The sequence below is a fragment of the Gobio gobio genome (assembly GCF_949357685.1).
Source record: "Gobio gobio genome assembly, chromosome: 20".
NCBI classification, from domain to species: Eukaryota; Metazoa; Chordata; class Actinopteri; order Cypriniformes; family Gobionidae; genus Gobio; species Gobio gobio.
This window is the reverse complement of record NC_137113.1, coordinates 16,810,898-16,826,549: the sequence shown is the minus strand read 5'-3', so window position 1 is coordinate 16,826,549 and position 15,652 is coordinate 16,810,898. Positions and strand designations below refer to the sequence as shown.

At 37.9% G+C, this 15,652-nt stretch overlaps 2 protein-coding genes across 4 annotated transcripts; one reads left to right on the top strand and one right to left on the bottom strand.

Moving 5' to 3' along the window:
• The first annotated feature begins 6,611 nt into the window (after window positions 1–6,611).
• lrrc59 (leucine rich repeat containing 59) lies at window positions 6,612–12,308 on the top strand. Its single transcript, XM_079801382.1, has 8 exons — window positions 6,612–6,749; window positions 6,923–7,036; window positions 7,195–7,254; window positions 7,354–7,512; window positions 7,630–7,734; window positions 7,880–7,952; window positions 9,222–9,413; window positions 11,509–12,308. Exons 2-8 carry the CDS (start codon window positions 6,938–6,940, stop codon window positions 11,763–11,765), a joined length of 945 nt encoding a protein of 314 aa, XP_079657508.1. The 5' UTR covers window positions 6,612–6,749; window positions 6,923–6,937; the 3' UTR covers window positions 11,766–12,308.
• Window positions 12,195–14,638, bottom strand: nat9 (N-acetyltransferase 9). 3 transcript variants are annotated; one of them, XM_079801383.1, is made up of 7 exons: window positions 14,614–14,638; window positions 14,317–14,403; window positions 14,134–14,243; window positions 13,866–14,006; window positions 13,734–13,793; window positions 13,540–13,634; window positions 12,195–12,981 (listed from the first exon to the last, which is right to left on the bottom strand). In XM_079801383.1, coding segments are annotated over exons 1-7 (654 nt in total). In that variant the 5' UTR covers window positions 14,616–14,638; the 3' UTR covers window positions 12,195–12,822. The 3 variants fall into 3 exon arrangements, with proteins under 3 accessions (XP_079657509.1, XP_079657510.1, XP_079657511.1); XM_079801384.1 differs by having other exon boundaries at window positions 14,479–14,636; XM_079801385.1 differs by having other exon boundaries at window positions 12,197–12,981; window positions 14,591–14,635.
• Between the last annotated feature and the right edge of the window lie 1,014 nt (window positions 14,639–15,652).

The following is a 15,652-nucleotide window of genomic DNA, read 5'->3' as shown; positions in this document are numbered from 1 at the left end:
ACATCCCTGTAAAAGTACTGCAGTAGTAGAGAGAATCTGAAATATATTGATGAAAAACAATACAGTACAATCGCAACAGGTTTATTTGAATCAAAGCAAAATAATTAGCAACGAAATAGAAAAGAAAAGACAGTACTGTAAAACATCAAATGCAGTGTTCCTCAACTTGTTTGCTTGTACTGTAAAAAGCTAAACATAGGAGTGATTACTGTACTACTGTACTGTAATACATTTTCATCAACTCTGTCTTGTGGATTTGGCCACAGGTTCTCATCTACATCACTATGGATGTTTTCATTAGCCAAACATCTTGGAAAAAACCTTCGGGCATGGCGAAAATCCAGACCTGACACTGGTCTGCCGTGGTCATTGCATGCGTCATCCATGGCCTGGAGAAGCGTGACTTGTTCATAAATCTTCCATCTCCACATGGAGAGAAATTCCTCAATCGGGTTAAAGAAAGGAGAGTACGGGGGTAAATACAGGGTGGTAAATTGTGCATGAGCCTGAAACTATGCTTGCACCATATGAGCATGGTGAAACCTGACATTATCCTACACAATGACATGGGTCACGCCATCAGCTCTACAGACCTGATCAAGCTTGTCATCACGGAAGGTTACAAGGAGAGATGCACTATATGATCCAATACGAGGTCTGTGTCCCACCACACCATCTTCTGGTATAGCCGCACACATGGTAATGTTGGCCCCACGTTGTCCAGGTACTTGGATGGTTTCCCCCTGGCCAATGAAATTCTGACCTCTCCTCCTTGTCTTGGCCAGGTTAAAGCCTGCCTCATCCAAATACACTCACCTAAAGGATTATTAGGAACACCTGTTCAATTTCTCATTAATGCAATTATCTAATCAATCTTGTTGATGCTCGAGGTCAGAGGAGAATGGGCCGACTGATTCAAGCTGATAGAAGAGCAACTCTGACTGAAATAACCACTCATTACAACCGAGGTATACAGCAAAGCATTTGTGAAGCCACAACACGCACAACCTTGAGGCAGATGGGCTACAACAGCAGAAGACCCCACCGGGTACCACTCATCTCCACTACAAATAGGAAAAAGAGGCAACAATTTGCACGAGCTCACCAAAATTGGACAGTTGAAGACAGGAAAAATGTTGCCTGGTCTGATGAGTCTCGATTTCTGTTGAGACATTCAGATGGTAGAGTCAGAATTTGGTGTAAACAGAATGAGAACATGGATCCATCATGCCTTGTTACCACTGTGCAGGCTGGTGGTGGTGGTGGTGTAATGGTGTGGGGGATGTTTTCTTGGCACACTTTAGGCCCCTTAGTGCCAATTGGGCATCGTTTAAATGCCACGGCCTACCTGAGCATTGTTTCTGACCATGTCCATCCCTTTATGACCACCATGTACCCATCCTCTGATGGCTACTTCCAGCAGGATAATGCACCATGTCACAAAGCTCGAATCATTTCAAATTGGTTTCTTGAACATGACAATGAGTTCACTGTACTAAAATGACCCCCACAGTCACCAGATCTCAACCCAATAGAGCATCTTTGGGATGTGGTGGAACGGGAGCTTCGTGCCCTGGATGTGCATCCCACAAATCTCCATCAACTGCAAGATGCTATCCTATCAATATGGGCCAACATTTCTAAAGAATGCTTTCAGCACCTTGTTGAATCAATGCCACGTAGAATTAAGGCAGTTATGAAGGTGAAAGGGGGTCAAACACAGTATTAGTATGGTGTTCCTAATAATCCTTTAGGTGAGTGTATATGAATTTGTGATGGTTGTCATCAGCATCCAGCTCCATCACCCTCAATTTTTAGGGAATTTTATTACAACAGCCATCTTGAAACGGAACATACTCAGGCCTCACTTACTTCACTCTGTCTACATTTCTTTCAAAAGGCACATGGTATAGTTGTTTTAAAGCTGGTGCCTTTTCAGCATGTGTGCAATAGTCAGCAAACTTATGGATTCCACATTGTTAAACATGTCTTCATTGTCCAAGAAATGCTGGTGAATTTCTGTAAGGTGAATATCATTTCTGGCCCGAACCAAATGGACCACAGCCTGCTCTTGTTGGTCAGTCAGAATTTTGCCTCTGCCTCCCCTATCTGGCCTATTCTCAATTCTACAGGAAACATTACAGTAAGAAGACACTTGGTCACATCACCCACTCTGTGATGCACATTGGTATGCGGCCATTTGACAATTGAGAGTAGCATAATGTTTAGTGCATGCTGACGACTTTCTGGTTCTCATTGCGGAAAGTTCTGATTATTGAGGCCACGTTTGACCTTCTGAGGTTTGGTTGAAACATTGTAGCCGCCTCAGTCATTGTCATCCCATGATTTATGACATGGTCTACAACTATTGCTCGGAATTCATTGGACACTGCTGTTGCTGCCACTGTCTTGGTCCGTGGCCTTGTCGTCTACCATGTTCCCCCACACCTCAAAAAATGAGGCCACGACCACCTCTCAGAAGGGGTGCTTGTCTCCTGCCATTCCTTTGACCAACACGTCTTCCTCGCACCACTGCTTGACCTCTATTGTGACCTGGATCACCTGCCAGCTCCATGTTACGTATCGTTATGTTGTTGCAAGTGGATCCCAGTCAATTTTTTATATACTCATTCCACAATGTGAATTCAATCCTCAGTAACGAGTTGGCAGAATTGGACAAGCAATTACAAGGGCCTGCATCCATACAGTGCAGTACTGAAAACACTGTAAATAGTCTGAAAAGGTGGTTCATGGGACCATAGAAACGGTGTCTGATACGTAAAGAATGATGATAAAAAATTACATCCATAGATAATGTCTAATTGGTTCATGCTCCACGCTAATTGGTCACAATGAATCACGTTATCTTGAAACTTTCATGATCTTAACATGGAATATTGTTTGTCTGTTTCCTTACAACTATGCAATAAGAGTAATGCAACAGTTACTTATCATTTTGAGCAGTTGTATCAACTGATAGTTGGATCATTGTAATGAAATTAATAGACTCTAATCTGAAATGTAATGTGTGAATTGCCTTTTGAAATAGTAGTACTTTGATATTAAGTTGTGTCATTTTGAACAGGTAATTATTGTTAAATGAACAGTGATCTTAGTTTTATGTGTATTGTATCCAAGCAATTGAAAAAAAAGTGGTAAGAGTTTTGAAAAATGTGCATTTTGATCATTGGTTGTGAGTTGTGAGTCGTGAGACCATACGTACTACCGGCACATCCGGGAACTTAACTGTCATTTTCGTCACCACCCCTTTTTAGGGGAAAATACACTCTAAAAAAAAGGTTCTATATGGCACCAAAAATGGTTCTTGGCTCATAATCATAGGGGAACCTTTTTTAGTGCTATATAGCACCAATTTTGCTCAAAATCGTTTGCTACAACACTTCAGTTCTTCAGTGGTTCTTCAGAGGTGCTATATAGCACCTTAGTCAAAGAACCGGTGAAGAACCTCTGAAGAACCGCTGAAGAACCACTGAAGCACCAAAATTGGTGCTATATAGCACTAAAAAAGGTTCCCCTGATAACGAGCCAAGAACCATTTTTGCTGCCATTTTTTAGTGTGTAAACTAGACTTCCCATAGACTTCAATACAAAATAGCGGCACAAAACAACGTCCGTACACACCCGGCAGGCATGAATAACTTAAGAAATCACTAAGATTAAACATGTCAAGTAATTATATGTCCACCTTGCCTGCCATAGAGCATGAAAGATACAGTACATCCACACACTTAATTTGGTCAATTTAAAAACATGTCCCTTCATTCTCCCAGCGTCAAATTGGTGTAACAAGTGAATGATATATACATTTAAAGAAAACATCTTTAAAGCTGCTGTCCGCAACTTTTTTTGAGTTCAAGATTTACAAAAATGATATAATGAGAATGTACAACATGAATCCATTTTCCAAAACGTGTTTTTGTCTTACCCTGAATCATTATGGTACACTTATAATAAGTGTTTATAGTAGGACTATTTCAGACCGGTCTGGTAGGAACCGTTGCGGAGGAGCACAGCCCCTGCGTGACTCGCCATAGACATAAACAGAGAGAAGTAGCTTCGGCTGCAATGTTCTTCCGCAAGACGCATGCAGCTCTATTTATTAACCGTTAGAGCGCAAAAAGTTAAGGACTGCAGCTTTAAATGTATATATTATGTCTTTATATTAAGAGTAGCCTTCTGAGTGCACTTTTCTGTCCAGCCATAACTAGCCTGACTTAGCCTCCGATAGCATCATCAGTACTTCATGATTCAAAAACGAAGTAAAATCATTCACTGGCTTACCTGGTGACTCGATGAGGTACGAGTAAATGTCCAGGTAAGACACCTCTAGCCCAGGGGCGGGGCCAGAGGGGGGCCAAAAATGTAATTGGCCACCCCAAGTGCCCCCCCACCCATCAGAGTCGGAAGGTAATATGTTGTTGGACTTGTCAGTATTAATTCTTTACAAGTAGTTCCAGCGGTTTTCTTAACTAAAACTAATATTTTACAGAGCATTGATTTATTTATATTTTATTGTATGCATGCAACTGGCCACTGCACTCATCCCCCTGTTGTTGTTGTGGTTGTGGAGCGCCTCTGCACTGGAGAGGAACCACTCTACCGTCACGTGTTGTTATCGGAGTAAATAGTGGGCGCAAACGGACGGCGAAGTGCGGTGGTTGGTTTCTCTACTTTAAAGCTTATAAAAAAACATTTGAGCACAAAAATAAACTAAAACTAAGCCAATTCAGGAGCTAGAAGACGCGAATGAGAAGTTGTGCGCGCTGTGAGAAGAGAGAGTGTGTGTGTGTGTGTGTGTGTGTGTGTGTGTGTGTGTGTGTGTGCTCATCCGAAGCGCGCAAACCCGCGTCTCAGATAGCGAGCAAATATTGAGTTCTCTTTAAAGTCTTCCGCCTAAACGGACAAATTCACACAAAAATTGTCAACATGATCGTCTTGAGTATTCTAGCAAACTAATATTCCTGCTGTCTGTGTTTTTAATGTTAATCAAACTACAAAAGACAAGGAAATCACTCACTGCTTTAGCTTTTATAACTTTAATAACAGTCTTTAATTTATACAGTCAAATAGGCTATGCAATGCAATTTTACATTTGATTACTGATATTCTATTTCTGAGAACTAATGTTAGATCTACCAGAAAAACCTGAAAAGCACTGTTTATTTTATAAGTATCTTTGCTCTGATTGTATTTATTTGTGCTTTTGCATAGTTAGATTATTTATTTTTATTTTCTTTATTTTTATTTGACAGTAGTTATTTTTTCCCTGAATATAGCACATACAGACTGAACCATGAGTAATTTGAACAGTTAGACCCTATAGCCTAAATATTCACATAATAAATATGTATTACAGGCCCCCACTAATTATTCTAGAAATAAGTTAATTCAACGAAGGTAACCTCTTTTGCTGTATATTTTTGATGGTTTGAATGCATACTCTCCATGTTTTACCATTTATGAACTATCATTTATGTGCCCTATACCATCACCATTCATATCTATGCAACCAATAAATAAATTACTACTAAAGTACAAAATTGTTTACAAAAAACACATTTCTTTATGGATCTAGTCACTTAATTTTTCTCTCAAAATGCACCAGATTTATGCATTTAAATTTAAAATGAACAATTTTCTTTTGGGGAGCAACCCCTAGCCTAGAGGGACCAATGTCTACCCAGCATAGTCTCAAAAAATCCTGTGGGAAACAAATATAATATATTTATAATGTAATATAAATATGAATAAACACTGCTACAGCTTCTTGTTGAGCTCAAAAGCCTTTCTACTCTTGTCAATTATGTTGGTCCATCTTGTTTACAACTATATACAATTATGATGGAAAAAAATCATGCTTGCATTGCATTTACCACAACCCATGTTCTTCTACTACTGTTGAGTTATTTGTTATTTCATATCAAATTTGAAGTTGCTCATTTTTAATTCATTTTCACTCATTATAATACGTTTTGTTATCAATAATATACAGTATTATTACCTCCAGTGTAGGGCTATTTATACTGGTTCACTGTTTACATGTATTTAAATGTGCCACCCCTCTCTGAGTCTGTGCCCCAGCCTGGCCCCCCCCACGAAAAATTGTCTAGACCCGCCCCTGCTCTAGCCACTGGGTGGGTTACACCAATTTGACGCTGGGAGAATGAAGGGACATGTTTTTTAAATTGACCAAATTAAGTGTGTGGATGTATCTTTCATGTTCTATGGCAGGCAGGGTGGACATATAAATTAAATTACTTGACATGTTTAATCTGAGTGATTTCTTAAGTTATTCACGCCTGCCGTGTGTGTACGGCCGCTATTTTGTATTGAAGTTTATAACTGTCCGTTTGCATGTTTTGTTAACTTCATATAGCGGTCAAATATCACATTAAATCCAAACTGCTTAGCTTACCTTTAAAACAAAAACGTAAAAATATAAATATTTCAGCACGTGAACAGCTCCCACCGCGAATCCCACTCCACACCAAAATCCAAGTAAGTTTACAAACAAGCGCGAGTGTCAATGACCTCCAGACGCTAGATGGCGCTCACAGCGGGCGCTCGTCCAGAGAGACACGCAGTCAGCTGGGCTGCGCCTCCTGGCACGCGCGAGCAATGACGTGGATTTTAATTTCATCCATTGCAGTGCGAAATCTTTGCGAACTCACTGAATTCAACTACACCACTCCAGCGAGTCTGGACTGTTTCTCACCGTCTGTAACAAGGTAATAACTTCCATTCATTACAATTAGACATAATATCAGAACGCTGTTGTTCTACGTCAACTTTAACAACGAAAACTCTCTTATTTTGCCCTTACCATCTAGCTGTCAAAACTTGCTTTCATGTGAGTGCGTTAGTGGCATTGATTGTTGAGCATACGTTTATTTTTATTCAGGAGCAGCACATCAACATGATTAAAGCCAAAGTTGAAAACATTAAAGACAAAATTGATGGCAATGAGCTTGATTTGAGTCTCAGTAACCTTACAGAAGTGCCAGTCAAGGAGCTGGTAAGTAGTTAACTTTCCAATTATCTTGAGTGTACTACCTTTTTATCTGTTTTTTTTTTTTTTCTTAATAAAGGTTTAATCCTCTTTAGCTTCATTGTATTCATTTAGCTACCCGTGGGCAAAGTGTGTGAAAACATTGAAAACTGGTTTCTGTGCAGGCTGCCCTCCCGAAGGCAACGTTTTTGGATCTGTCCTGTAATAATCTAACGACCCTGACTGTAAGTAACAACTGTAAATAAGTAATAAAAAAACAAAAACTGGATTTTCTGTAAGGTTTTTTTTTTAATAATTTTTTGCTGTTTTTGTTACTTCTCTAGCCTGAGTTCTGTAGCTTGACTCACCTTATCAAAATTGACCTGAGCAAGAACCAGCTCGTCTGCTTACCAGAAGAAATCGGACAACTCATTAATCTCCAGCACCTGGATTTATACAACAATAAACTGAAACAGCTTCCCGTTGGCTTCTCACAACTCAAGGTGCGTTCGGGATGTCATGGCTGCAAATGTCTTCTGTAATATTAGATAATGCCATTTGAGGTCTTATATTATACTTATCAGTATCATTTGGTAATGGAGGGAATTTGTTTGTTGCAGAGTCTGAAATGGCTGGATCTGAAGGATAACCCCTTGGAGTTGACACTGGCCAAGGCTGCTGGCGATTGCTTGGATGAGAAGCAATGCAAACAGTGTGCATCCAGGGTGAGTAAATGTTAGAGATCAGTGTTTTATAGTATAAAATAAGCTTATATACCACATAGTCAAAGTTTTGCAACAATTCCAAATGAACAAATTATTACGCATTACTACTATATTCACAAATTACGTGTGTTTTGTCTATGTCCAGGTTCTCCAGCACATGAAAGTACTGCAGGAAGAAGCAGAAAAGGAACGAGAACGCCGGTTGTTAAAAGAGAGAGGTAGGGAGTCTATACATCTATATATTTAAATTGTGCTGTCAAATCGATTAATCGCATCCAAAATAAAAGTTTTTGTTTACATAATATATGTGTGTGTACTGTGTATAATTAGGACGTATATTTGAATACACACACATTCATGTATATATTCAAGAAATATTTGCATATATATACTTTATGTATAATTATATAATTTATTTATATATAATTTAAAATATAATTGTTTTATATATATAAATATAACAAATTCTTAAATGTATACATGCATGTGTGTGTATTTATACATGCATAATAATTATACACAGTACACACACATATGTAAACATAAACTTTTATTTTGGATGTGATTAATCGCGATTAATCGATTTGACCGCACTAATTTAAATGCATTTTGTAGTCTTTATTTCTTCTCGGTTTTAATATGTTCCTCCATTACAAATGATTATGATCATTCTAATTTGAGCACACCATTAAAGTCGCCATGAAATCAAAATTGACTGTGCTTTTTTTTATTTTTATGGAATATTACAGCATTTATTATAAGTGATTTATCCGTGCACATCATTATGTATTTATGTATTTATTTATTTAATTCATGTGCTCTGATAATCTGAGAAGAGAAGTCACTGCTTGTAAGAGGAAGTTATTAGTAACACTTTACAATAAGGTTTCATTAGTTAATATTAGTTGACGTATTAAATAACATGAACTAACCATGAGCAATGCATTTGTTACTGTATTTGTTAATCTTTGTTAACGTTAGTTAATAAAAATGCAGCTGTTCATGGTTTGTGCATGTGCATGTTAGTTGCATTAACTAATGTTAACAAGATTTTAATAAAGTATTAGTAAATGTTTAAAATAACATTAACAAAGATAAACAAATGCTCTATAAGTGCAGTTCATAATTAGTTCATGTTAACTGATGTAGTTAACTAATGAACCTTATTGTAAAGTGTTACCAATAACTTCCCCTTCTTACAAGCAGTGACCTCTTCTCTTCTCTGATGTTTTTACTGGCAAAAGGGCGGGACGACCTGCCACTCACATGAGATCACAGTAATAGAAAACCACAACCATCCAAATTTAATTTAGAAGTTTCACTCCCTTCTTGCCTTGCGTAGACATAGTTGAGTATCTAAATATTTATTCCACATTTTACATCATTACTGTTCTTTTTTTAATTCAAAACATTTAATTTTTATACATTTTATTTATTAATGATGAAAATGATCTATTACGTTTATAATTAGTCTTATTCTCTTACAGAACAAGAAATGAAAAAAGAAGCGAAACAGAGGGAAAAGGAGGCCAGGGAAAGAGAAGCACAGAAAAAGAAAAAAGCTGAAGAGAAAGAGAAGAAGAGAAAGGAGTATCAAGCTCAGATGGCTGCTGTTGCTGCACAAGAACATCAGAAAAAGAAGAAGGAAGAGAAGAAAAAGAAAGCCGCTCAAAATCAAGGTACAGTTTCTTACTCCATTACCTTACACCATATACTCACTACTTCATGTTCATAAAATGTATGACCACAAAAATGATTATAATCTACTACACTACTGTTCAAAAGTTTCGGTAAGATTTTTGAAACAAGTCTCGTATGCTAACCATGGCTGCTAAAAAATATAGTAAAACACTAATATTGTAAAATATTATTACAATTACAAAAGTTCTATTAAAGGGGTGGTAAAACACATTCTTTTGAAGGCTTGATTGTGTTTGTGGGGTGCACTGTAACATGTGTTCATGCTTCGTTTAAAAAAAATTGCATTATTTTTCATATATTTGACCTTTATTCTACACTGCTCGGTCCCTCCTTGTAAAACGGTCTGATGCTTTCCGGGTTGTATGAAGCCAGTCCCTCAAAAATACGTGATGGGCTCAGATTGGTTAGCTGGCCCAGTGTGTTGTGATTCGCTAACCGCAGTGCACGTTTATCGGAAACGCCACGCCCCTTACCTTTACCGGTAGACTGTGCTTTGGTCAGTATTAGAAACAATGGCGTCAATAAAACCATACCAATTTGAGCCTGAATCAGACCCAGAACATTTTAGTGAAGATCATCGAGCAGAACCTGTTCAGTCCTCAAGAGTAAAGACTGCGGATATATAGTGATCGCTACTGAATGGCACTGTTACTTTTGTATTTTTAGAACGATTATAGCCAAATATCTGTCGCAAGAACCATTAACCCAAAACACTAAACACTGGCTTTACTAGTAGCCAAATCACACACAGAACCATGTTTAGCATGCCTGTAGATAAATAATACATAAAAGCTCTAATCAAAGAATCATTTACACTAATGCCAAGTTCGCTGTTGATATTTTAACGTTAGTGTTTGTAACGTTAGGTGTTCGTCGGATAACGTTAAGTATGAATGAGCATTTAACAGACTGGTTTGCAGAACAGCGTTGTCATCTGTTTACTTCCTTGCTACAACCTATTACAGGAAAACACATCGATGAAAAATAAATCAGACTTACAGGTTGTGGCCCGTAAACAGCTTCTGTTTGTAAATCCAGCTTTCAGGACAAGCCGTTGTGCATATCCGGAATTGAACTCGCGAAGATTGTGGAAGTTTTCCTCCGTGAAATGTGCAGCGCGCGCGCGTCGTGCATCCACGCACTGGCAGTATTTGTCTCACGCAGCTGACGTTGTGCAAATCCGGCATTGAACTCGCGAAGATTGTGGAAGTTTTCCTCCGTGAGATGTGCAGCGGGAGCCCCGCACGTGCCTGTTCCCCTCTGTCTCATACACACGTGCATATAACATGTTGTATGTTAAACGCTCTGCAACGCTTGAACAAAGCAAGTACCCCAGACCTGCAATCCGGATGAAAATAACAGCGTTTCCTCGGCATCGCGGCAACAACACTCCAGCCTAACTATACCACAACAGCGCTGCGATACAAAATGGCCTCACCTCCCCCTTATTTAATATTCTCGGAGGAGGGGTTTATGTAAATATTGAGGCTGGTAATGTCACCAACCCTGGAGGAATGTCTGTTGTCGCCTACCGGCCGTTTGCTGTAGTCCTTAGTAATTGATTTCTTTAAAAGCAAATATCTCCCTTTGCTTTAAACGTTGTAACTTTGCAGATTTTGTTTATGCTCAAGCAGCAACATTACACGCTAGCTAAAGTTAGAATAGTGAAATCGTGGTTTACCACCCCTTTAATATATGTTAAAATGTAAATTATTAATTTGAAGGAAAAGCTGAATTTTAGCATTACTCCAGTCTTCAGTGTCACATGACCCTTTAGAAATCATTATAGCATTCTGATTTGGTGCTGAGGAAATGTATTATTAATTTTGAATACAGTTGCGGCTTAATATTTTTGTGGAAACCATGATGCATTTGTCAGAATGAATTATTTTAAATAGAAAACTAACAAAATTATTTTTTATTTTGTCAGAATTTATTTTAAATATTTTTTTTGTAACAATGTGTTTACTGTCAACTAACTCCAAACATTTGAGAGATAGTGTATGTACAGAAATGTTAATATAATGTTTGTTTGATGCTTTGATTGTAAGCTCTACACTACCTTCACTACAGGTAAAAAGACAACGTCAGAGTCTGTGCCGAAAGTCAAGCGCTCTATCTGCTCCCTGTTCTTCTCTCTGCTCCTAAAACTCCTTCTCCTGCTAATTGTGGGAGTATCAAGCGTATTAGCAGTTTGCCAGTTGACAGAACTGAGGAAGGAGGCGTTCTGTGTTCCACTCAACGTTCATTTTGAGGAGACTGTGAGGTGGGCACAGGGTCTGGAGGTCGTGCAGCAGGTCATTCAGAAAATGTCTGATCTCAGAACATAAGACCGTCTCTGATAATGATCCATCTGGCTGCGGATCTGAGCCTTTCAGGCAACGCAATGGGACCAAGTCACAGACCTGTCTGCAGAAATTCCTATGGAATTGTTTTTTTAAAAACTGTAATAATCCATGTGATAACTATGGACCAGTCTGTGAATGGGAAATCATGCTTGTATGTCTCTAAACTGCCAAAACAGCAAAGGAATAAATGGATTTAAGGACTTCAAGAAACAGTTGATGAATAATGTGCAACCTTTGGAGTCTTATGTAATACTGTTTCACAACATCTTATAATAAAAGATTTGATCGATTTTGATTAGTGCACACATTTGCTGCTCCTGTGCCACCGAACCCAGCTCTCTATATTTAGGTGAGTTTTTATCTAAAACAGACAAAAGGCTTTTTAATGAAAACGTATCATTGAGGTCACCAGCAAGTATAACCAGCATCATTATTTATTGTTAGCATTAATGGACCACAAACTTGTTTTCAAGACTGTATTTTTTTGTTGCAAGGATGATAAATGCCATAAATTTACTACAACACAAATAACTGACGTAAGACACTGTTTCATGAGTATCTTGTATATACTCACAAACTACAATAGTATAAGCAACAAAAATATAACAAATATAATTTATATCTATTTTTTCTACATCAATTATTTTTTAAAACAACATGCGATATGCAAATAATATGCAGATTTAAAGGTTTAGATTTGAGTTTGTTTACAGTATGGTTTCTTGATTTCCATGCCATAAGAGGTTAAAATCACAATACAATAATAACAATTACAATGATACAGTATTGAATGTCTGGTTGTGTTGACTTGAGTCATCACATGTAATTCTGAATTTTAAAAAATTCAGAAATATTTTGCCACACATACAGTATAAGAATGCGATAAACATTAAAAGATGTCACCTACTAGTGGTACTTCAGCTTTCTTTGACACAATGAGTGATTAATATTTCATATTGAGATCCACCGTAGGGCTTTTTTTCTTTACATAGAGCCTTCTACAAATCTTTAACCATATTTCTATTTCAAGGCTGTTCATTCACAGAGATAATGGTGTGAATGTTGCCTGTCTACTGTCCCGGGCCTTCCCGTACTCCCTCTGCAGCATGAAGTCCATGTTTCCAAACACATGCTTCTGTAAAGCCTCGTTCACAGTGACCCCAAGAGTGACCTCCTGAAAGACTTCACTGATGGAGAGCTGCAGAGAGAGAGAGAAAAATACATTAGAGAATTAGTCAAATGGATAGTTCACCCAAAAATTAAAAAAATTCTGTCATTTAGTCACGCTCAAGTTGTTCCAAACCTGTATACATTTCTTTGTTCTGCTGAACACAAAGGAAGATATTTGGAAAAATATATGTAACCAAGCAGATCTCGGCAGCCATCGACACCCGCTATGGAAGTCGATGGCGGCCAAGACCTGCTTGGTTACATATATTTTTCCAAATATCTTCCTTTGTGTTCAGCAGAACAAAGAAATGTATACAGGTTTGAAACAACTTGAGCGTGACTAAATGACAGAATTTTCATTTTTGGTTGAACTATTCCTTTAAGGCCCAAAAATCCTAAACAGTTAAAAAAAGTGAATATATAATTTATTCCTGGGATGGCAAAGCTGAATTTCCAGCAATTACTCCAGTGTCACATGATCCTACGTGTGTGTGTGTGTGTGTGTGTGTGTGTGTGTGTGTGTGTGTGTGAAAAGTAATTCACATTATCAGTTGGGAGCTAAAACATCTAGTCTATTCATTCTCACCTCTCGGAAGTGGAATTTCTTGAACATGGCAATGCTTATTTTGTTATCCAAACCAATCTTGACTTCAAACTTTCGAATTCCAAGTTTATGGATACCTGTTCAGGTCAATCACCAAAAAAACCAATGTAAGTTACATATTTAGAGTAGTTAGGGCAATTACTACTACTAATAATAATAGATTTTCATCATCTTACCATAGCACATCATCATGCGTGTCACTTCTTTGCCAAGTCCCTTTCCTCTGTAGCAGGGCACTAAAACGACTTAATGTTACTGACAGACCACAGTCAATCTCAATGTATTAAAATCAGTGCAACCTAGATTACCTGCAATCATAATCTCCAGTTCAGCCAGGGAAGGATCGCTGGGGTCAGTGAGGAAAATGTTGACATCTCCCACCATGCACTCTTGCTCCGGTATACTCGGATCTGCCCATTTCTGCTTATCCAAGATGATGAAGGTGCACTCTGTGAGAGAGAGAAAAATCGCATTTGAACGAAAAACGGAAACAGATCAGGGGTAATACTGGCCATGTACTCGAATGTCAACAGGACACTAACGGGAAAAATGTGCATGTGTAAGGTGGAAGCTCACTGTCATCATCTTCTCTCCAGCTACTTTGCATGTCATATTCCTGCTCCAGTGTCAGAGGCTCTGATGCGGTCAGCTTCTGCAGTTCAGGAGAGCACATCCATTGATGATACCTGAAAATACGGGTAAGATTAGGTTAGAATGAACTGAGACACGAGATAACAGCCTGGATCCACTCATCAATACCTGGGAACATGATCTGCATTGTAAGGGACCAATACAACCTTCTCCCCCTCCAGTAATGTATCTTCATTTATCCTCATTATAAGCAGCCTGTAACATAAAGTGTTTTAAGGCACATAACTTAGTATTCTATATAGCAGTTTAGCATTTTTGTCACCGTCATACCTCAGATTCAAACTCGAATACAGAATGGTCGCTCAAATAATGTCCATCTGTTTAATTTACGTACACATTCAACGAGCCATAACAGACTAAAAAGATCGTATCACAATCTTACGAGTTTCAATGAAGTCAACTCACATAAACAGCGGCGCATATGATCTACGTCATCAGCACGCGTAAAACTGTTGCGCATTTTTATTCTTGAACACGAGAGGGCGCAAGAGCACAGCTTTACGTACAATGTGTAGGCCTACTTAAATAAATATCTGTTATAATTAATTTTTAGTTTGAAATATTTTGGGGGGGAGAATCAGTAATGGAAACTATGAAAGCCTTAACAATGCCCCCCCTCCCTCAATGTAACCACATAGTGCTCCCCACAAAGTAGGCTAGCTATATAAGTCAATTGACAAATTATTCATGTGAAATTGTAATAATTTTAAACGTTTTGTTTCTGTGTCCTCAATATCACGTTTTCATTTTTGTGAATATCCCTTTAAGCTAACAAAATGCAGTTCCTAACCACATTATTATCCATGAAGTTACATCATTTAGGAAGGAAAACAGTAGCACTAGTAAATATATTTGAATGCATTTTGTTCTGTTTTGTGCTTTTCATTGGTTTGTCTAACATCTCATCCTGTGAAAATCACAGAAATAGGATGATATCAGAATTTCAAACGATTTTAAAGATGTATCTCCCAGTCAACAAACATGGGAAATAAATACATGTTTTATTTTGACACAGGAACACTCAGTGAACAAATTTGATTAGGGCAATATTTATTCATGTTGTTCAAATGAAAGATTGTCCTACAGTTCCAGCTTATCACATGCTCTCTGGACTCTTTTTTGAGAGAGTTATTTTTTACCAAATTGTGTAGCTCTACACAAAAATGAAAGTTCTGTCATTGTTTTCTCTCCCTGGTGTTGCTCTCATGCTTTTTGTTCTTCCATGAAACACATGAGTTATTATATTTCTGTCGTTTTTTTAAAAGTGTGCTATTTTCCACATTCTCTGAAGTTGATTGTTGAAGATGATTGTTTTTAGATCTCATATTCAGATGTAACATATGAGACCCAATTAAGTTTGTGCACAATTTCTTCTTCGATTATGTGGTGCAGCACTTCTTATTAGTGTAAACTGAAGAAGTTTGTACCATATTATAGACATCAT